The sequence below is a fragment of the Eleutherodactylus coqui genome, chromosome 6 (genome assembly GCF_035609145.1).
Source record: "Eleutherodactylus coqui strain aEleCoq1 chromosome 6, aEleCoq1.hap1, whole genome shotgun sequence".
Taxonomy (NCBI): Eukaryota; Metazoa; Chordata; class Amphibia; order Anura; family Eleutherodactylidae; genus Eleutherodactylus; species Eleutherodactylus coqui.
The window spans coordinates 76792481-76815289 of record NC_089842.1 but is presented as its reverse complement, the minus strand read 5'-3'; the positions used below and the strand labels follow the sequence as shown (position 1 = coordinate 76815289).

Below are 22809 nucleotides of genomic sequence, written 5' to 3'. Positions count from 1 at the left end.
TATCCAATAGATGAAGGCAATCAACTAAAAGTAAAAAAAAAAAAAGTTTAAATTTCACCTCCTGTCATGGATCGAATCCGTTACTTGCCTCAGGCCTCCGGCAATGTCCCCCAGAGGATCTTTCCCCAACTTCGGCGCATGTGCCGGTGGCAAAATGATGTACCGTATATACTCGAGTATGAGCCTAGTTTTTCGGCACATTTTTTAATGCTGAAAAAGCCCCCCTCGGCTTATACTAGAGTGAGGTAAAAAAAAAAAAACAACAACAAACCTGCAATACTCACCTCCCAGCCGGCGTCTGTATTCCCAGCGCCATGGTCTCTCCGGCGGTGCGGCAAGCTGCTTGAGAATTCTTTCCGCTGTCATCTCCCTGCTCTGCTTTGAATTCCCCCGCCGTCAGCGCTGTGTAGGTAAGCGCTGTGATTGGATCGAGCGCCAGTCAATCACAGCCAGCGCTCGATCCAATCACAGCTGTGATTGGCTGGTTCTTGATGCAATCACAGCGTTTACTTACACAGTGCTGATGGCGGGGGAATTGAAAGCCGTTGAAAGCCGAGCAGGGAGATGACAGCGGGTAGAAGTCTCAAGCAGCTTGCTGCACCGCCGGGGAGACCATCGCGCCGGGAATACAGACGCCGCCTGGGAGGTGAGTATTGCATTTTTTCTTTACCCAGTATATACTGGAGTATAGCTAGGCTTATACTCGAGTCAATAAGTTTTACCAGTTTTTTTGTGGTAAAACTTACTGACTCGGCTTATACTCGGGTTGGCTAATACTCGAGTATATATGGTAAGCGCAGAAGCTAAGGAGGGCCCACGAAACTTAAAATCTCCTGGCTACTAAAAGTATCCGAGAGCATGGAGCAGTGACAGAGGGGCTGCGGTGAATGGTCCCCGGTCACGTGACTGCTGTTATCCAACGGATAATGGCGATCACATAAAAGTTAAACAACAGTTGAAGTTTAATGCTCCTTTCGGTTTGGACCCCGTTGTGCATACGGACATACGCTTAGGGCCACAATGGGTATATTTCTGAACACAGGACAAACGGGTGGATCCCTTTTGGAGCACAAGTTTTCAGTCATATGTGTGCTGTACAAAAAAAAATGTTTTTTTAAATGACCCAATTACCAAAAAATGAAAATCATATTTTTTCCTTCTGCTTTGCTTAGCTTTATTTATAAGCTATGGGGTCAAAATATGCAGTACACCCCTAGATGAATTTGTTAAGGGGTCTAGTTTTCAAAAATGGGGTAATTTGTGGGGGTTCTCCATTGTTTTGGCCGCTCAAGGGCTCTACAAGTGGGCAGTGGGGCCTAAATCACCTTCAAGCAAAATGTCTGTTCTGAAAGCCACCGGCTGGGCCCCGTTGTGCATACGGATAGAATATTAGGGCCATAATGGGTATGTTTCTGAACACAAAACAAGCGGGGATCCATTTTGGGGTGAAAGCCTCATTATCCTGTGCCCCTTGAAAAAAAATATGTCTTTAAAATGAAATTTTGGCAAAAATATGACCTTTTTATTTTTCTCCTCTAAATTGCATTAATTCCTGAAAAAAAAAACTGTGTGGTCCAAATTCTCTTGACCCCTCTCAGTGAATACATTAAGGTACACTTGTACAGTATGTTTGCACAGATTTGAGATATTGCAGTTGAAAATGTGAAAAATTAATATTTTTCTCAAAATGTTCCCAATTTTGGCACTTTTAATAAACATACACAAATTCTATCAGTCTGTAGTTACCACCTAAATGAAGTACAATATGTGGTGAAAAAACAATGTCAGATCACTGGGATATGCAAAACCTTTACGGAGTTATTCTATGTTAAAGTGATACATGTCCGATTTCCAAAATTTGGCTCCGTCACTAAGGGGATAAGAAAGGGGTGATGTCTTGGGAATAGGTGTATAATGGGTGTCAGAGATAATTAACTGCTTCGGAGGAAGCAATCGCCTACTACGATTAATACAATATGCAAAAAAAACATGTATCCAAGCAGTAAATGACACATAATGACGGCAAAGGTTTGCATGTCCCATTATTCACACTGGTCCAAAGGTCACAGAAGATAATCGTCTCCCGGTGGCTATCACTGACTAAACAAGCTTGTAGAGCGCTCAGCAACAGATTTGTGGTACTGCTACTTCTGTACTGACTGCAGCCCACGGAGGGTAGAAATGTGATAATTTGGCCTTTCCTAAATGTGCCATTCACTAATGGTAATACAGCAGCGAAGGGGAGGTGTGGTACCCTCTCATTGAGCTGTAACAGTACAAGAGGACTAGCATGCGGGTGCTCCTCTGGACAGAGCTGCTTCAGGGTTGTGGAGTGCAGGCGATCCTGGCAGTCATGTGCTGAGGAAGAGGATGGTGGGGTTTACCGGGAAGCCTGAGTCGCAGCCTTTAACCTTCTCGTGTCGCTGTATTTTATCAGATGGTCTTATTACTCACGGGTGGGTATATATGTGATGTAGTCGGCACATTGCTGCAGTTATGCAGGCCAGCATATGACTGACTTGTCGGGGTACATTTACATCAGCATTTAAAGATTTTTCAAAGTTAAAAATGTACATTTTTTTTTTTAATGTCACCATGTTAACCCCTTCCCTCCCCATGATGTAAGGGAACGTGATGGGAGCTGGGTACTTCCAGCAAAATCACGTACCCTTACATCATAGGGATAGTGTGAGATCATAGTGCGCTCCCTCTATGACTTCAGCTGGCTCTCGCGACAACATTGCGAGAGCACGACTGGTTGCTATGGCAACAGGACGCCAGATACCGGCGTCCTGTATTGCCATTGCCTAAGATCGCTGTAATAAGCAATAAGGCATGGCAGGAGAGAAGTCCTGCCATGCCTTATCGTAGCGCTCTTCAGTCCTGCAGTGTAAGTCCCTCAGAGGGACACAGATGGTGTAAAAAGAGGAGCAAAATAAAGTACAAACAATAAAAATGTTAAAGAAATGTTAAAAAAAAACTTTTTTTAATGCTTTTTCTTATATTAGCATAAAAAATTTTAAAAAATCCCACGTTTGGTATCGACGCGTCCGTAACAACGCGTACAATAATTTGAAAACGCTTTTTATCCTGCACAGCGAAACGAGTTAGAAAAACGCTAAAAAACTTAGGCAAAATGCTAATTTTTAGCATTTTGCCTCCCAAAAAAACCCCAGTAAAAGTGATAAACAACGTGTGTATCCCAAAATGGTACCAATAAAAACTACAGCTCATCTCACAGAAAATAAGCCCTCACAGAGCTCCATCCATGGAAAAATAAAAGTTTCAGGACTTTGAATGCAGTGAGTTTAGAAAAAAATAATAATTTCCAAAAAAAAAGGGTTTTTATTGTGCAAAAGTGGAAAAACCTAAAAAAAATAAGAATTTTGGCATCGTTGTAACCGTACAGACCTGCAGAAAAAATGTAGTGTCATTTATGCTGCATAATTAACGCTTTAAAAGCAATCTATGGCAGAATTGATGCGTTTTCTCTCCCTACGATCATAAAAAAAAAAAAAAACTTTTACAATATAGTCAATGTACCCAAAAATGATACCAATAAAAACTACTGTTCACCACGCAAAAAAACAAGCCCTTATACGGCCGCATCGACAGAAAAATAAAAACGTTATGGCTTTTGAAAAATGGAGATGAAAAAATAAAAAAATTGTTTCGGTCCTCAACGCCAAAATAGGCCGTGTCCTTAAAGGGTTAATCACCAGAATAGCCCATACTCGGCCGTCCAAGGTCTCCGCAGCTCCAGCGCTGCCTCTTCGTTCACCCTGCCTGTTCTACTTACAAGCTGCAGAGTTGAACTATGAACGGAATGCGCAGACTGCTGCAGCCAATCACAGACCTCACCAGTCAAACACTGCCATCTGTGATTGGCTGCAGCAGCTTGTGATGTCCTATCAACAGTCTGAGTGCAGCCTATAAACAGAATGTCAGGGGGAGAACAGAAGTGCAGTGCTAGAGTTGCCACTACCTGAGACAGATGGGTACAGGTTATTTAGTTTTTTTTATATGGGCAACATAAAAAAAACAAACTACATCTTGTGTTGGAAAAACCCTTTAAGTCGTTTGTTTGACTCATAGAGGCGGAACAACTACAATGATTGAGTTATGCTGACTGTGCTGAACGGACCCCATTGACTAGAATTCAGTCTTTCATTTCTAGCTTTGCTCATAGATTCCATTAGATTCCGATAAATCTAGTGGAATCTATGAGCAAAGCTACAAATGGAATAGCTGATGCAGATGCAATCATGGCTGTAGCCTTCAGAATGACCTGAGTGCAGCCCCCATGTTGACTTTTGCTTTACAGATTGTCAGTATCTACTATGGTAACCTGTGGGTCGTGGGAGGTAGTGGCATCTCAGGAATAGATGAAGTGTGTCCGCTAGCTTTGGGCTTCTTTTCAGGGGATTCCAGGTTGTGTTCCATCTAGAGGAGTCTCTGGTTTGGCCTACTTCCTAATATCCCATTTAGATGGGACGAGCGTTGTCTATATGTCTGTACGAGTGCTGACGTCACCACTAAGGTCGTTGGCGCTCGTGCGGAGCGTTGAGACAGGCAGAGTTCAACACTGGATCGTGGATTTCTTACTCAGCGCTTGGCCTACTATATGAAGCGCTGAGCGTGGAGCGTTTACACGCAGTGCGAATCCCACGATCCAGCGATAGCCTGTTTATGACTGAAAGTCAGTGATAACCAGAAGTGAATGAATAGTAAAGATTTTTTTTTTTTGCCATTTATATGGGTCGATTATCACTTAATTTAGTTTGTTTGAGTGAATTTTGAGCTATAATCGTCCAGTGTAAATGGCCCTTTTAGTCCTTTTGTAAGGCCTGTTAAAAGGCCGGACGTCGACTTCTATCGGCTGTATAAGATTAAGGGCTCATGTCCACGGGCAAAATGTGATTTAAAATCCGCAGCGGATCTCCCGCGCGCGGATCCGCACCCCATAGGGATGCATTGACCATCCGCGGGTAGATAAATACCCGCGGATCGTCAATAAAAGGCATTTAAAAAAAAATGGAGCATGAAAAAATCTGGACCATGCTCCATTTTCATGCGGGTCTCCCGCGGGGACGGCTCCCGCGGGCTTCTATTGAAGCCTATGGAAGCCGTCCGGATCCGCGGGAGACCTAAAATAGGAATTAAAAGCATTTACTCACCCGCAGCGGACCGCGAAGCTCTGCTCTTCCTCACGGCCGCATCTCCCTTGCTTCGGCTCGGTGGATGTGCCCGGCGCATGCGCGCGGCACGTCGACGACGTGCCGCCGGCGTCAGGAATTCATCCGCCGGCCGAAAATGAAGATCCGGCCGTGAGGAACAGCTGACCTTCGCCGCCCGCTACGGAAAGGTAAATGCTTTTAAATTTCTATTTTCAGCGCTCATGTCCGCGGGGCAGGAGGGACCCGCTGCAGATTCTCCATGTAGAATCTGCAGCGGATCTGATTTTCCCCGTGGACATGAGGCCTAAGGCTTACTTTGTTGAGAAGGGTTATTCCCACAGACCAATGATAAAAGGATTGGTACGTTTAAACGGTCGGATCTTCTCATTTCCATGTATTACGGTGGTTTTGCACACCACAGAAAAACACCATTGCAGCTTTTTGAGCCAAAGCCAGAAGTGGTGTCAAGAGGAACGGGGAAATACAAAGGGAACACTTGTACTTCTCATTCCATCTGTGTCACTTCTGGCTGCGGCTCAAGGAGCTGCATGGAAAACTACGGTGGGGTTTTTCCAAAAAATGCCTTGTGAACTCCCCTCAGGGTGTATGTACACGGCGAGTGCCATCTCAGTCCGAGAAACTCTGACCGATGTTACTCCTAAACCTATGACCTTTACAAGCGATCTCAATGCATTTTGCAGGAAAAAGGCATCTAATGTTAATCCAGTAGTAAGAATAGCAAATTGCCCTTCCATATAAGTGGGCGATTCTTGAACAATAAGACATGCTGTGATTGTTCGTTCTCACACTAGGTATCTTCACATGTAGCAGATATGCCATGTATTTTACTTCCGGATTTGTGTAACATGCTAGCACCAAATTTAATTGAGCTTATCTACATGTTGTGTAAAAAAATCATGTGGAGATGGATGTGGGGCGCGGGTTCTAAAATCGTAGCCTGTCCTTTCTGGCTTTGCAATGCATTGCGGGAGATCCGCGGCAAAAATGCTGCAAAATCCAAAATAATACCTGCGTGTAAAACATACAGCGTTTGAGGCAATATCTGCCAGAGAGTTCCCTGGCATTGTGGATGGACCCCCGGGGTACGTTCACATGGTAGATTTAGCTTGCCAGATCTGCTTGTAAAACCTTGTTAGAAATCCACGGTTATTCTGCCATGGATCTGCATGCGGGTTTTGTCTTGCCGATGGGTGAAATCCGTGTGCGGATCCACAGAAAGAAGCGACCTGTCACTTCATGCAGATCCATGTGGAAACGTGTTAGAGAATTCCACACACTGATTTTTGCCCATTGACAGGACTAAACCCGTGTCTGGCTCTGTGGCAGAATAGCCGCCATGGTTTTACAAGCGAGTTCTGCGCAGAACATTCCTAAGCGGAATCCTCCAGATAAGCCTCTCCATAGAGAGATAAAAACGTGTCGCTGGCCTATGATGATTAACCCCTTGAGTGGCGGGTTTCCTACCACCCTGTCAGACCCACCGGGGCAGGTTTTTAAAAATGGTCTAATCATTGAATTTCAACTAATTTTGCAGTTGCGTCTCAAGAGCCATAACTTTTTCATTTTTCCATTGACATGGCCATATGAGGGCTTGTTTTTTGCGGGACAAGTTGTGATTTTTTTAAACGGGGGAGGAAAAAAAGAAATGGGGAAAAAAGAAAAAAAGGGGCCATGTCATTAAGGGGTTAAATGTATTAACTTCCTTCTCTGGGTCATTACAACACATGGATACCACATGTGTGATTGTATTTTTGATTTTTTACAAAGTAAAGTGAGACAAGTGTTTTTATAATTTTTTTTATTTTTTTACTTTTTTTTTTTGTCCCTTTAGGGGACTTCCACAGGGACCCATTAGGACCCCCTGATCACATTTCGGGAGTCCGATGGTGACAGCCCTTTACATGCTGCAGTGACAGCCCTTTACATGCTGCAGTCACGTAGACTGCAGCATGTAAAGGGTTAACACAACAGAGATCGGAGGTTTTCTCTGATCTCTGCTGTAAGAGCAGGTACCTAGCTGTCCTCTGACAGCTGAGCACCAGCTCTCCCTGCCACAGAGACCATCGGCTTGCTTCTGACAAGCCGATGGTCTCTATGGCAACCTGTAAACAAAGCAGGAGACTTAGAAGCAGGAGATTGCCGGCATATCGGCAATATCCTCTGCTTCTGTTGTTCACAGCCCTTTGTTCTCTGTGGGACTGTGCAGGCAGAGCACAATGTCACAGCTTGTGGCATTGTGCTCTGCAGCTCCCATAGTAATACATAGCCCGGAAATCTTCCGAGCTATATCACTATCGGCAGTGGAGCTCGTCCCGGAAAATTTCCGGGCATGCCACTCAAGGGGTTAAAGCAATAGAAAACTTGCACGATAATAGAAGCCATTCTTTGCATCGGGCCTGTTTACACCGGTGACTTTTCTCTCACAATGATGCAGAACATTCGTGGCATGTTCTCTTCTTGCTTGAGTCTAGAGAATAGAGCATGCAGATGTGTCCGTGTCCTGTACGATGTGACCCGCGCCCCAGAATATTAAACAATACTCGCGCTCACCTGTGTGAATGCACCACAAGACTGAGCTGCAATACCAGGCGCAGCCTGTGGCCAGGGATGGTGCTGTTTCTGTGCACAAAATTAGGTCCTATTTTCCTCATGGAGCGGTGCTGGGGGGCGATCTGTATTGGATTGTAATGCACTGTCTTGCAGACAGGAGGCAGTGGTGGCCAGCTGCACAGAGCGGTATTACTGGGAATGAGGGAAGTGACTGTTCCTGGGAATCCTGCGGCCCCGAGCTTCCCTGGAAACGCTGCGATCCTCCCATCTGCTGTTTGCCTTGGCAGAGGCGTAGCTCCGTCATCTGATGAGTAGGATGGAGATGCTGATGGCTGTCAGGACGGCTCCGTATCGCTGCCTTGTTTTTCTATTTTTTTTTTTCCCCTGAGTCTCTGAAGACCACAGATGTGACAGAAGCGACTTTCTGTTAGTCTCCTGACTCCTTGCTTGGCCGTTAGTCGTAGTCCTGTATGCCGCAGGCTTCCTCACTGCCCATTCCTGGGGGCGCCTTTCCCAAAAGCTGCTTGTTCACCTGATAGCGATCGTGAGATTGGTGCTACTAAAGGAACCGCAGATGCTGCACTTGTGTATGGGAACTGAAGATGAGGCCTTGTATACTTCATTTGTTTTTACAGTAGAGAGGAGTAAAGAGGAGTTTGTAAAAGATCTTAAAGAAGGTGTGTGTGTGTGTGTGAGAGGGGGGGGGGGGGCGTTTTTAAAATTTAGCAGTTTTAATCAAAAGTTGTAAAAATGCAGCGCTGCTCACCTTTCCTCACCCCGGGCTGTCCGGCGCTGCTCACCTTTCCTCACCCCGGGCTGTCCGGCGCTGCTCTCCTTTCCTCACCCTGGGCTGTCCGGCGCTGCTCTCCTTTCCTCACCCTGGGCTGTCCGGCGCTGCTCTCCTTTCCTCACCCTGGGCTGTCCGGCGCTGCTCTCCTTTCCTCACCCTGGGCTGTCCGGCGCTGCTCTCCTTTCCTCACCCTGGGCTGTCCGGCGCTGCTCTCCTTTCCTCACCCTGGGCTGTCCGGCGCTGCTCTCCTTTCCTCACCCTGGGCTGTCCGGCGCTGCTCTCCTTTCCTCACCCTGGGCTGTCCGGCGCTGCTCTCCTTTCCTCACCCTGGGCTGTCCGGCGCTGCTCACCTTTCCTCACCCTGGGCTGTCCGGCGCTGCTCACCTTTCCTCACCCTGGGCTGTCCGGCGCTGCTCACCTTTCCTCACCCTGGGCTGTCCGGCGCTGCTCACCTTTCCTCACCCTGGGCTGTCCGGCGCTGCTCACCTTTCCTCACCCTGGGCTGTCCGGCGCTGCTCACCTTTCCTCACCCTGGGCTGTCCGGCGCTGCTCACCTTTCCTCACCCTGGGCTGTCCGGCGCTGCTCACCTTTCCTCACCCTGGGCTGTCCGGCGCTGCTCACCTTTCCTCACCCTGGGCTGTCCGGCGCTGCTCACCTTTCCTCACCCTGGGCTGTCCGGCGCTGCTCACCTTTCCTCACCCTGGGCTGTCCGGCGCTGCTCACCTTTCCTCACCCTGGGCTGTCCGGCGCTGCTCACCTTTCCTCACCCTGGGCTGTCCGGCGCTGCTCACCTTTCCTCACCCCGGGCTGTCCGGCGCTGCTCACCTTTCCTCACCCCGGGCTGTCCGGCGCTGCTCACCTTTCCTCACCCCGGGCTGTCCGGCGCTGCTCACCTTTCCTCACCCCGGGCTGTCCGGCGCTGCTCACCTTTCCTCACCCCGGGCTGTCCGGCGCTGCTCACCTTTCCTCACCCCGGGCTGTCCGGCGCTGCTCACCTTTCCTCACCCCGGGCTGTCCGGCGCTGCTCACCTTTCCTCACCCCGGGCTGTCCGGCGCTGCTCACCTTTCCTCACCCCGGGCTGTCCGGCGCTGCTCACCTTTCCTCACCCCGGGCTGTCCGGCGCTGCTCACCTTTCCTCACCCCGGGCTGTCCGGCGCTGCTCACCTTTCCTCACCCCGGGCTGTCCGGCGCTGCTCACCTTTCCTCACCCCGGGCTGTCCGGCGCTGCTCACCTTTCCTCACCCCGGGCTGTCCGGCGCTGCTCACCTTTCCTCACCCCGGGCTGTCCGGCGCTGCAGCCCTGCGGTCATCCAGGTGTTTAGGAACAGATACCACCTTACTGCTGCAGCCAATCAGAGGCCACAGTGCTCACGTGCCGCTCTTAGAAGCACTACTCCGATGCCAGAAGAACGCTATGTCACCACTGTGGCCTCTGATTGGCTGCAGTGGTCAGGTTTAACAATTCCTAGAGAAAAACAAAAGGCGTGGAGGACTGCAGGGCCGGATCACCGAGGACGCAGGAGTACGGCTGTAGTTGGCACTTTCACACATTTGCAGCTATATTTAACAATCGTCTTGCTCATCCACATGGCTTTATCCAAACCTTGCTTGTTCTGGGTGATTTGGCGCCGCTGTCGTCCTCATCAGTGGCCTCCGTGGTCATTTACTCCTACTGCTGGCAGTAATACGCAGGTGTATGACTGTGGTAGAGCTAGTGCTGGACCGCCGGGCACGCTACCAGAGACTACCCCTCTCTGACAATTAGCAATTATGTAGATGGATACACATGCTCACACCAAGGGTGTCTCTAAAATAAGTGCCACGCTAATATATTACTCGGCAACCAAAGTACATGAGACTTATTTCGGCTTTGTATGATGCACAGGGATCTGCGGTTTTGTCCCCATTAGCTGCCTGTCCACGGGCGTGTTGTCATTGCGTTATCTGCAGCAATAATCCGGCCACGGGTAACGCAGTGAACACTTTCCATAGGAGAACTATGGAAAGCGCAGCCCGATGTCCATGAGCGGAGCCTCATAGCGAATCTCCGCTCGCGGGATTGAAATCGGCATGCTGCATTTTTCCACAGTTAGCCTATCTGTTGGGCTCACCGCAGAGACCTGTCAGTTCTTCCCAGTGGCGGAATACCACTAGCGATATTCCACCTCGGCCATGGACGGGGCCTTACAGTGATTCAGTGCGAGTCCTGCGGGTAATGCGCCAAGCATCGATGCGGTAGTCGGGCTCCTGCCAATCTCTACAAACATGGCTGGCGTCACAGAAATCTTCGGCTTCCTGAATTCTTAGACAATTCCTCAAGGTTCCGTGGCAGAGGTGGCACACAGGGTTGTCCTTGATGTAGTCCTACAAGTAGGTTAGGCGATGGAGGAAGCCACTGCGCAAGCTTCTGGTCGTTTCTACCCACAATGCCTATCTAGCGCTCAGGTAGGCACATGCATAAAGGCGTAAGTGAGGCGCTGCAGCGTCCTGCTGGTAGGTGTCATCAGTCATCGTTCACTTGGCGCATTAACCAATTTTCCTGCGGGTCCACATAAGATGATAGAGGCCGGTTATGGTGGACTTCGCACAGGCAAGAGACAGATGGCCGTCTGCTCATCTGATGAGCGTGTCGAGTGTTCGGGAGGGGTGTGCCAGAAGCCCTTGGAAGTCTCTACGCTGAGCTTCTCATGAGGTGCAAATGCTGCACCAGACGGTGTGGAGGATCATCGGGAAATGGCTACATAGGAAGCCGTACAAATTGTCACTGCGTCGGGCACACAAGAACACAGATTAATGGAATCGCTTCGCTTGTGCCATGCAAGAGCGCAGGATGGAGGACCACCCTGTGGAGTTACACGGGGGCTGGCAGCAGGTTGGGCGTTTGTCGCAGCGCACACGGGCTCACATTGAATCCATGTAATATAGATAAATCCTGCGAACCGTTTGTATCATAGAAGTCAAAAAACAGCCTCATGTATGTTGAGTATTACATGTATGACTGTGGAGGTGTGTATGCGGTATATACATAAGCAGGTTAAGAAAGGTATAGTCTCATTAAGGAGAGCACCTAGGACGTGAGTGAGCATACTAATAAGGCCATCCATGCTCCTCTGGGAAATATGCAAATGAGAAGATGGAACAATATGTCTGCAGCGCCACCTATTGGAATACAGCATTCCCGCAAGTCAGTCAGACTTTTTAAACGCGTCTTGTAACAATGACTGGGAAGATAAGCCAAAGCCAGAGGGACAAAAATCCTATAACTGCTTTCTGTGTATGGTATTCTGGCCAAATGACAAGCGCTGCGGAATATGATGGCACTATACAAATAAAGATTATTATTATTATTATTATTATTAATTCCCAGTCATTGTTATAAGGCTTGTCTAAAAAGTCTGACGTTGACTTGCAGGAATGCTGCCTTCCAATAGGTGGCAGAGGTATTGTTCCATCTCCCTTATTTGCATATTTCCCTAAGGAGCATGCATTGCCTTATAAGTCGTCTTACTCTTCAGCTAGGTGTCTCCTCACACACCTTCTTGGTGCTCTCCCTAAGGAGAGATGCTACCCCTCCCGACCCACATAGAAGGCTTCTCACTAGCCAAGCCAGGATCCTACTGCACAGCGATGAGGGGCAATGACCCAAAACGGCTGTCTGAGTATGGATTCTGGCTTGGTTTTCAATTCCCAATCATTGTTTTACAGACTTGTTTAAAGGGTCTGACATTGACTTGCAGGAATACTGCCTTCCAATAGGTGGCGCTGCAGAGCTATTGTTCCATATACCTTATTTGCTTCTGTGACCCAAACGTCTTTCTTTACATGCAATCGCCCATATTTTTTTTCCTGAAGTCTGAACTGGCATAAAAGACATGGCATCTGCGCAGGAGGTGAGATTAGTGAAAAGGAATAAACGTAAAATTACGTGATCTTAAAGGGTTGATGGTCTTTGCAGGGCTTTTCTACATCAGGTTGTTGAGGCCGCTGCGTTGGGCGCAGGCCGCTGCGTTGGGCCGAGGCCGCTTTTTTAGCATGCTAGGCCTAATTCCAGCTATAGTTGTACGCTAGTCTATAAACTTGCAGGACCAGCTTTGATTTGTAACTTGGTTGTACTTTTGCCTTCTAGATTTTGGTTTCAGCAACCGGTTTACTCCAGGGCAGTTACTGAAGACCTGGTGCGGCAGCCCCCCATATGCAGCTCCAGAACTTTTTGAAGGAAAGGAGTATGAAGGGCCGAAGGTTGATATATGGGTAAGTAGAAAGTCTACAGCTTCAAAAGAAAAAAGGGCAAATCTGGGGAAACGTGTTATTTTTCCAGAGTGCACTGGGTCGTTCACAAGTTTAATATGTGGTAATCAGATGTGTCGACCATCTCCTATAGGGGGCGCATTCACATATGGTGATTGTGCTGTGAACTTTCTGCAGCAAGTACTGACAGACCGGTATGTATTTTGACACAGCTTTTGGTGTAGATCCTCTGCGGATTTCATCCCTTCAATTGAAGCCGTGAAATTCATGGCAAATCCACATCATTTGGGTGCAAAGTAGATTTTTGCGTGTGAATACTGGGCACGTCTTTCATTTAACGAGATCTGGGGTGCCATTTAAAAGGGGTGGGTGTCTCACTATAGGTTTTGCCAGACCCCTTAGCCGCAGCTTGGCCCAAAGTGAATGGTAGTGGGTGGTCCCACCACCGCTCAATTCACTTCAATGGAACCACTGGTGGGAGCCAACTCAGCAGTTTCCAGTGGTCCCATTGAAGTGAATGGAGTGGTGCTGCACCTATGTGGCTAACGGCTGCCATTCACTGCAGGAGGAGCCACTACTGGGGTGTCTGCAGGAGAGGTAAAACCACTAATGGGACACCCACTCCTTTTAAATTACACATTAGCTCTCGATGAATGAAAGACATGTTCAGTGTGAACCACGGGGTGCCAGCAGCGGACCTGCCAATTCTGGTGGTCTATGGAGAGTGCGAGTGGAGCGACATAGTACTGAACTGTGAGCACAGATCCCACATCGGGCCATCGTAGTCTGTTTTTGACAGTTTGGTCAGAGACATACAGACCAGTACCCCGCTGGAGGTCATTTGGGCTTCTGTTCCCCCTCACACAAAGAAGCAGATACCATTCCTGCTGCCGGGCTGATGTCCTTCTATGGCTCTACTCATTAACAACCCGTGTCCTTGTATCTGCTCCATGCTCTGGAGACTGCTGGGACACCTCAAACTACTTGTGATGGCCCATGTGGATGGACATCCTGAAGGAGCAGGACTACCTACCTGCACAACCTGATACCGTCTCATGTAGCATCAGTGACAAGAACACTAGAGAAGACTCGGGAAGGACAAGGAGAGAGCAGTGGTCTGTGGCCAATATCTGCAGACATTCCCTTCTTGCGGGTTCTCCTACTGTCGCCTCTCCAGCACTCCTGCTGCCACTTTCATTAGCACCAAAGTAGGAGAAATTGATTCACAATTGCTTCTGCTTCCTGAAAGGATAGATTGATATCCCTGAGGTTTAAGCGGCTTGAAGTTGTAGGCGTACGTGACCGACCAGATTGTGTGGCCATTGGCTGTCGCTGCAACATCGGCTTTCGCCCGCAGGGTATTTTCGTTGTGAGGCAGCACTGCCCTACCGGAGATGTCGATGGGTGGTTTCACATGGGCAGTAATATCATGCGATGCGAGAGGGAGTAGAGAAGCAGAGTTATGAAACCAATGATTTTTAATGGTTTCCTTCACATTTGTGAGGTTTTCACTCGTGCGATATTGCAGGAGAAAAAAAAATCTCGACCTGTTCTTTCTTTCCGCGTTTTACGTTTTTTTTTTTTTTTTTTTATGTACCTTGTTTCCCTATGGAGCCTCCTTTTTATGGCATCACAAAGCACGAAATTGCGATTTTCATGCAATACGTTTTTAACAGTAGAAAGTCCTATTGGCTTTCGCAATAAAAAATCACAAGAAAATCGCAAGTGGCAGCCATGTTTTTGTGAGAAAAAGCAGTGCTGACACTCACAAATTGCAGGAAAAAAGTCATGGTTTTCTCCCGGCAATATCGCGATCGCCCCGTGTGAAACTTGCCTAAGAGTCCCCTGCTGCATGTGGTTAATACGAACCAGCCATATGTGACCCCGTCCCTGCAGTTTCACTCCGCCGGCGTCATTGGTAATGATCACTTGCAGTAATAGCTTTACATAATAACTCATTTTATTTTCATGCAGTCTAATTTTGTGTGTTTCTTCTTCTCCGCAGAGTTTGGGAGTGGTCTTGTACGTGTTGGTGTGTGGCGCTCTCCCATTTGATGGAAGCACGTTACAAAACCTGCGTGCCAGGGTCTTAAGTGGAAAGTTCCGGATCCCTTTTTTCATGTCCACAGGTAAAGTTACTTGGTAGAACATCATTTTTTTTTTTTTTTAAGGGTTTATCTCGTTTTTGCATCTTGTTTTATCTAGAAGTTTTACATTTCCTTGTTTGCCTTGAAAGTTTATTTTCTCAGGCAAACCTGTGGAAGGAACCTTGGCCTTTTAACCTGTTCAGTGGCAGGTTTATTATTTCCATATTATGGCAGGGAAATCTCCAGGGCTGGCTGCACTGAGTAAGCAGTAAAAACCCCAGAAGATTTCAGATGACAGCTCAGTGCTCTGCACATTTCAGCACTAGAGCTGTCCACGGAAATCTTCCAGGGTTTAACTGCATGGTCAGTGCAGCAAACCTCAGAGATTTTCCAGCCGTGCCACTAAGGGAGATGTCCCATCAGAGATAATCCCTTTCAGAATGCGGCAGCAGGGGCAAATAACTGATTACCCCTTCCCAAACTGAAAATCTTGTCAGGGGAAGCCACCGCCAGGCAGTCGCTGCAGGGGAAGTGTAGTGTTACAAGATAGCCATGCAGATGAATCCTCAATGTAGGGGGAGTTTCCTAAGCTGGGACCACACTTTGTTGTCCGTTTGTTCTTGGTACAACCCATTGAGCCTTTCCTACTGCAGCCCTTTTTAATGTACGCATTTTTATTTTTATATTCCCACTTTCAAAAAAAAAAATGATTTTCCCTCGACAGCATATCCACATGAGGGTTTATTTATTGTGGGACGAGTTGTATTTTTAGTAGTATCATTTAAAGTACCATACAACGTATTGGAAAACTTAAAAAAAAAATTAAATAGGGTGAAATGGAAAGAAAATGCGCTTAACGCTGTACAACGCACCCATTTATTTTAATGGGGCTGTTCACACAAGCATCAAAACACTGCGCACAACTTGGTACCGCGTTTTTGGCAGTGCCCAACGCAAGCGCTACTACCAAAAAAGTAAAAAATGAATACTCGCCTAGCTCTCCGGAGCTCCATCGGGACTTGTCAAGCCGACAGGATCTTTTGCTAGTGATGGGGATTTAAATTCCCCCCTCCAGCAAGAGATTGCTCTGATTGGCTGAGTGCCTCTGAGTGTCAGCTGGCTCCAACAATAACAGCCAGGGCCGGATGCATGGCTGTGATTGGCAGAGCCAGCTGACACTCAGAGGGGCTCAGCCAATCGGAGTAATCTCTTGCTGGAGGTGGGGGATTTCAATCACCGTCACTAGCAAAAGATATCCTCTGTCGGCTTGACAAGTGCCGGGAGCTCTGGAGAGCAGCGGCAGGGATCAGACAGCAGCAGCTAGGTGAGGATTTATTTTTTCCAGCATCCATGGCTGCGATTTCAGCTGTGCTTAAAATGCTGGCATATCGCATGCCAGCGCTGCTGAAACGGCAGTAATAAATGTAGCATTTTTCGTTTTTGCAAACGCCTGTGTGGGGGGAGGCCTAGAAGTGTGGTTCACATGGATCTAATTTCCAATTGTGAAAGGGCCGGTGACCGCATCAGTATAACATGACTGTGAGTTGAAGTACAGGAAGCCTTACGCTGTGCGCGGTGATGGTAACCAGCGGTCTTTCTTACAGAATGTGAACATCTCATAAGACACATGCTGATTCTGGAACCTAGTAAGCGCCTGTCAATGGAGCAGATCTGTAAACACAAATGGATGTGTCAGGGAGAGCAGGATCTCGAGTTTGAAAGGGTGAGCAAATATATATATTGGGTGCTTTTGGTCTTGTCTATACGGTTTGTTGTCAAGTGCTTGCACTAAGAAGTCAAAAAAAGAAAGCAGATAGTGTATTTAGTAATCCAATGGTGTGCCCTTGGCCATAACGTTCTCTTGTCTTATGTCTGCTTCAAGGGGTTGTTTAGGATAGGGAATGTGCTGCAGTTCAGGAACAGAAATTTAATCTTCAGGCAACCTTTTTAAAGGGACATGTTATTAGAAAATAAGCTATTGTACAAATCAACTTTTTATATCAACTATAAATTAGGTAATAGTCACAGCGCACCTCCTCCCCCCTCCCTGCACAGCTCAGAGCATGCCCGCAACACACTGATAGGGTCAGTTGCTGTCCGTTGTGTCTATGGCCCCTGAGCTGTGCTGTAAAGCATGTATTTTAGATCTAAAGCACACAAACTCATCCGTGTTATGTTCCCAAAAGGCGGACTCTCCATCTGAATGCAGTACCGCATAGCGTCCATATGTGAGCCTTGTCTTTTTTTCTTTACTACAGTATGTCACCTGTTTTTCACATCTGCAGAAAATAAACTGCGCTGTCCGGTTTTTTTGCATCCTCATTAGCTTAATAGGTGTGTTTCATCTGCAAATCGGATCAGAATGGCGCATACTGCATTGCACGATCTGTGTGTCCATGTACAAACGGATGTGTGATTTGGTACTCTGATTTCTATGACCCTGTGCACCCAGTCTACTCAGTTGTAGACTCTGATAGCACGGACGGAATATATGGTTGTGTGCCTTAGGCTTACATGCTGATGACTGGCTCAGGAAAGATGGCCGCCCCGTAGTCATGTAAGGACAAGAGAATCAAAACATCTGCAATTCAGAAAATAACAGCTTAAAAAATGGGAAAAGTGTCCCTATCTGGTTTTGATTAGTAATATAGGTGACACATCTACCCTAAGTGGGTCCATGTGGTTTTAGAGCTGTTTCTGGGGCTTATCGCGCTGTCCGATATTAAACGTGTTGCTGATGTGGGAACCTCTTCTGTTGCAGCTAATAGCAGAATGCCAGCATGTAAAACTGGAGCGGCAGAGGGAGCCTATAAATGAGCAAGTCCTGCATACCATGGGGGAGATGGGCCTGGACAAGGACCGCACGCTGCAGGTAACATACTCCTCTCTGCTGATCCCCGCTTATGTTCTATCAGACACATCCCTATCTGGACTTCCCTTCTCCGCCTCATCATGTGTTTTCTATGCAGTCTCTCAGAACAGACGCCTATGACAACTACAGTGCTATCTACAGTTTACTGTGTGAGCGGCTAAAAAGACACAAAACTTTGCGCCTCCCGACTCCTCCCAGCGCCCCTCGCCCGCTGTCTTACACTGCTTCACCCATACAGGTTAGTCTCTGCTTTGTCATTCTCTCCCACAAATTGTGCCAAGTGTATGTGTTTTAGGCACCATAACCATTCTACAGTATGTCTAGCAGAGGGGTCTGTTCACTAGATTTACTGATTCCATCGGCCATAATTTGGGTTGCAAATGTTACTGTAAAGGCCCATTTACACGGAGCGATGATCGCTCAAAGATCACTCAAACGACAGCTTTGAGCGTTCATTTTGCATAAACTTTTAAGTAGCTACTCAGGTACTAAAGAGCAATTCAGTGTGCAAATAAAGCCTCAGCTGAAAGCAGTTAATAGCCCGAGGGCTCTTATCTGCATTCAGAACCTTTGTTCTCTGATGGGAAACCATGCTATCAGAACTACCCGCGGAGAACTGCTGATAAAGACCGCACAATGATTTTTAGGTTGGGCTGAACTTAACGATCAGCTTAGCAGTGCCCGAAAAGTGCACAATGGCTGCGCGTTTAGGCGCAACGATTATCACTCAAACAATCGCTTTTTAGCGATTGTTTATTTATTTTTTGAGCAATCATCGCTCCGTGTAAATGGGCCTTAAGGTACGCCAAACGAGGTATCGTAAGGAGTAGAGAAGTGTCTAACAATCCTGGCAAGATGCACCAAATCTGCCACACAGCGTGCGCTTATGTGATGGTTTTGGTGATTTTCTATTTGTTTGGGTCATTTTATTTTATATTTTTAAATGTATTTTTAAGTCCCTCTAAGGACAAAAAAAAAAGTTAAATTGTTAGATCACACTAGCAGAGTGAACTGCATTACTTCTATAATGCAGTGTACCATGCATAGGGCGTCAGACTCTACCGGAGGTGGGACATGATAATCTGAGATAGCTTGCAGATACAGAGGCATTGAGCCATGGAGACCTATCCGCACCTCGCGGACACATCGCTGGGTGCCAATGAGTCATGGGGAGCCCCCGTCACCCGCTTACATGCTGTAAACGCTATTGATTGTGGAATGTAAGGGGTTAAACAATTGATAATGGAGGTTTATCCACTCTCGGCTGTTGAAGTAGGAGCCTGGCTGTCGGTAGACAGCTAAGCACTGGTCCTGGTCCTGCTAGACTGCAGGGGCTTTAAACCCGCGCTGTGAATTTACCAGAGCGCAGGTTTAAAGCCCAGGACCAAGCGGCGAGTGTTTCCCATTGTTTGCAATAAGAAACCTCACATCGTACTCGCATGCACTTTGCACGCTCTGCGATGTGGTTTGGTTTGAAAACAAGGGGTGATGCGTTCCGAGGGAAGACCCAAAGATGGGACATGCTGCGTTTTTTTTTTCCCCCCTGCAGTGTGATGCGGGAAACAATCGCTCATGTATATGACTCCATTCAAAAGCAGAACCGCACTTTTGCAACCTGTTGACACGGAATTCGAATGCCGTAAATCTGTGTTTGACTTTTTTTCTTACGTGGATCTGCCCCATATTATGCTGCAGTAATCTACGGCTCTACCCTCAGAATGCTGCCACAGATTTCCATGCAGATCTGAGGGTGGATTTAACCCCTTTCCTTGAGGCAAATCCATGTGCGGCCACGTGACACAAAAGCCGTGGCAAGCAGTGATACGTCAATTGTGGGGGTTTTCTCTATGATGTAGATCCATGCCGTAGGAGCTGCCGCTTGGTTTTCCATCGCATTCAGTGGGATGCTAAAAGGACAACGATTTTGGTGCGAAATCTGCTACCAAAAAACGGAAAATCTTTCTAAAAGCCAGCTTTTCCCAGAGATGCACATTACGTTAGGGGTTATGAAATCTGTGAGCAGCACTGATTGAGCTGCAGACTATGAATTGTTTCTGTTCACTGATGCCAAGCCCAGGTCGTAATAGTAAGATGTATGGCAAAGTGTTTTAGGAAGCCGCATGACTTCTCATGATAAAGTGAGTAGATTACATGTAGAGGTCCGACTCCATATGATGAGCCTTGGTGTTGGGTGTTTGTCTCATCCTCATAGTATAACCATATGTTGTATCTGCACTGATTTCTTCTGATCTCTCTGGTTCTCTTGCAGGCTGATGCAGCGGGTAGTGCCATCAGTATGAATGTGCCGCAGGTTCAACTCATCAATCCAGAAAATCAAATAGTTGAGGTAAGTATGGTAAATGGCAAATGTCTCAGGGCATGGGGCCGGGCTGTGGCAGCTGTGAAGCCGCCACGCTTCCGGGATGTGACTGCCCTGCCGCCAAAAGCTCTTGAGCTCCCCTGTCCACGGATGAGGAGGAATATCTGATACCAGGGAGCAGGGGAGAGTACTGACAGTTCTCTGCGGTGAGCCTATCTGATACAGAGGCTCACAGTGGAGAATCGCAGCATGCTAGGGGGGACAGGTGGCTGAGCTTTCTATAGCAACGCTATGGAAAGCGTGCACTACGCTACTCGCGGCTGGATTATCATTGCGGGTAACGCAATGCAAAATCGTCCGTAGACAGGAGCCCTAAGTCAGTGCGGCTCGCAAATAAATTAAGGGTTAAGTGCATCATGATTGTCAGTGGTTGTATAGTTGGAGAGCATGGTCCCAAGTAGCAGTCGTCACATGGTTGGCTGGCGACAGCAATGTAGCCTCTTGCATTGTGTTTCCTAACTGTAGGTTGTTAATGGTCGTGTGGTTTGCATAAAACCGTGTAGCCATTACCAGCAAACATCTAGTGAACACTTAATTCATTAGCAAACAGCACGAACCTGCATCCTCGGTGGCCATTAATGATCAACAGTCCCTCACCACTTAATTTGCAAGCTGCCCTGAGCTTTGGCCACATGTCCACGGGCGTTTCTTTTTCATCGCGTAATACACATGCGATGCATGGCCCCTTCATATATGGTGTATGGAGTCAGTGACTTTCATTGATCTATCAACATGAGCGTGTAGATACGCACAAGAAATAGATCGCAGCGTGCTCTATTTCTCGGCGCACCACACAGCGTGAGCCCTATATTTTTGTATGGGCGGCGGTTCATACGCAACCCCGCTATAAAACAGAGGGGAATAAAGGAAAAAAAATGACTGTGCATGACCATGTGCGTGTGATATGCGGGTATGTGCAATACACTTGCGGCCCATGCGTGGCCTCTGCCGGCACATACCCGTAGTGGTTTACTGAAAAGCCCATGGGCATTAACCCTATGGCTACTTATGTATTTTTTGCAATGTGTGTTGTATGTAACCTTAAATATTTTGCAGCCAGTGATTAGTGGCACGCCGCAATGCCTCGGCCATATAACATTTTGTACGGAGTAAAAGTGGATTAGAAAAGTTGTTACCCTGCAAACTTATTGGACATTCTCAGATATAATGGAGCCACGTTTGTTTCTGATTGTTTCAGTTCATCACGTTACCATTTATTTGCATTATTGTAACTTTTTGCAGTAGATTTCTGAATGCTGCCTGTATTCAATGTAAATCTTCTATGTTGGCTTTTAGACTAATGGCACCATGAACCTGGACAGTGATGAAGGAGAGGAACCTTCACCTGAAGCTTTGGCCCGCTACCTGTCAATGAGGAGACACACAGTGGGAGTGCCAGACACACAGTAAGTCACCGTCTTGGGTTCTAGTTACCACCCCATTACAGTCACAAGGATTTAGAACGTTTGGGGAGATCAAGTCTCGCCATTGTTCGGGGTCTTTGATGTGACTGGATATACACATTAGATTAATGCTGGATGAACCCTGCCGATCTAATGTGTATGGGGCTGCTTGACTCACCCACAAGATGGTTTTCAACCATATAAGTGGAGATAAGCGGTCACCAGGGTTGTTTAATCACCTTACTTTCATCATCCACAACAAATGCACCATTGGCTGAGTATAGACGTGTGCGGTGTATTTGGGAGAAATGGCTGCTCATTTGTCCGACAGCTATCTGGCATGTATGGACAGATTTAGTTATTTGTAGGGCAAACACATAGATGTATAAGTCGAATTTGCTTTTTGCTAAATTTCTAGTGTTTGTTTGGCTAGAGATATATATCTTTTTTTTTTTTTTTCCAGTAATGAGGGGGCAGAGGAGCTGCAGAAGATCATTCCTGGATTCCCAAGAGTCACTCCACAGACTCCATTCCTTCCGGTGGCACAAAACACAAACACACTTCACCCGCTACTACCAATGCAAAACATGCCACCCAGTGGCCACCTTGAGTATAAGGTATGTAGTTACGATTTCCTGTCACAAGGGTGTTCCCATGTGGCTTAAATGCTGCTGATTTTCCATGTGAAATTCCTGCACAAATCTTCAGTAGCATTTACAGTACCAGCTGCATGGATGAGATGTCAACCCGTCTTATCCACGCGGCGTAAAAAAATCTGCAGAGGTTTGGAATTGGCAGCAAGTCAGTTGTTTGCAGCTTTTCATACTGGATGGATTCACCTATTCTAAATGTGGAGTCGCACTGAAACTGATTCACAGAAAACTTGACACTTTAACCCTTTCCAATCCACTATCTGACGACATTCTGATTAAAGCCTATACAGCTTCCAATGTCGGAAGACGTCCAGCAGGGTATTCTTACTGTATATTACTGGCCACTCTATGGTCGGAGGCCTCTCTGGCATGGCACATACTGCAGTACTGGCTCTGGCCAGCAGATGGCACCATTGTAAAATGGCAGAGAGAGCCCCCTGAATCCAAAATTGGATTGCAAAGGGTTAATGCTGCACTCCGGGGTCATGGGTTGCTAAAGTGACCATTCAATGTAGATTTGCACACTGACCTCGCCTGCTAGACACACATTTATATCCAGATTTTTGTCTAATTGCAGCTCATAAGGGAGATTTACACTTTTTATCGTAGCTTGTAGCTGGGATCGA

The 22809-nt window shown here is 47.2% G+C and overlaps 1 protein-coding gene across 1 annotated transcript in view; it reads left to right on the top strand.

Moving 5' to 3' along the window:
- SIK3 (SIK family kinase 3) overlaps positions 1-22809 on the top strand; it is a 125648-nt gene that overhangs the window by 70407 nt on the left and 32432 nt on the right. Inside the window, exons 5-12 of the mRNA XM_066606998.1 lie at positions 12667-12791; positions 14794-14917; positions 16480-16598; positions 17637-17747; positions 17845-17985; positions 20017-20094; positions 21424-21533; positions 21994-22147. Of these exons, the coding sequence (XP_066463095.1) occupies positions 12667-12791; positions 14794-14917; positions 16480-16598; positions 17637-17747; positions 17845-17985; positions 20017-20094; positions 21424-21533; positions 21994-22147 (962 nt within the window). The remainder of the gene's footprint in view (positions 1-12666; positions 12792-14793; positions 14918-16479; positions 16599-17636; positions 17748-17844; positions 17986-20016; positions 20095-21423; positions 21534-21993; positions 22148-22809) is intronic.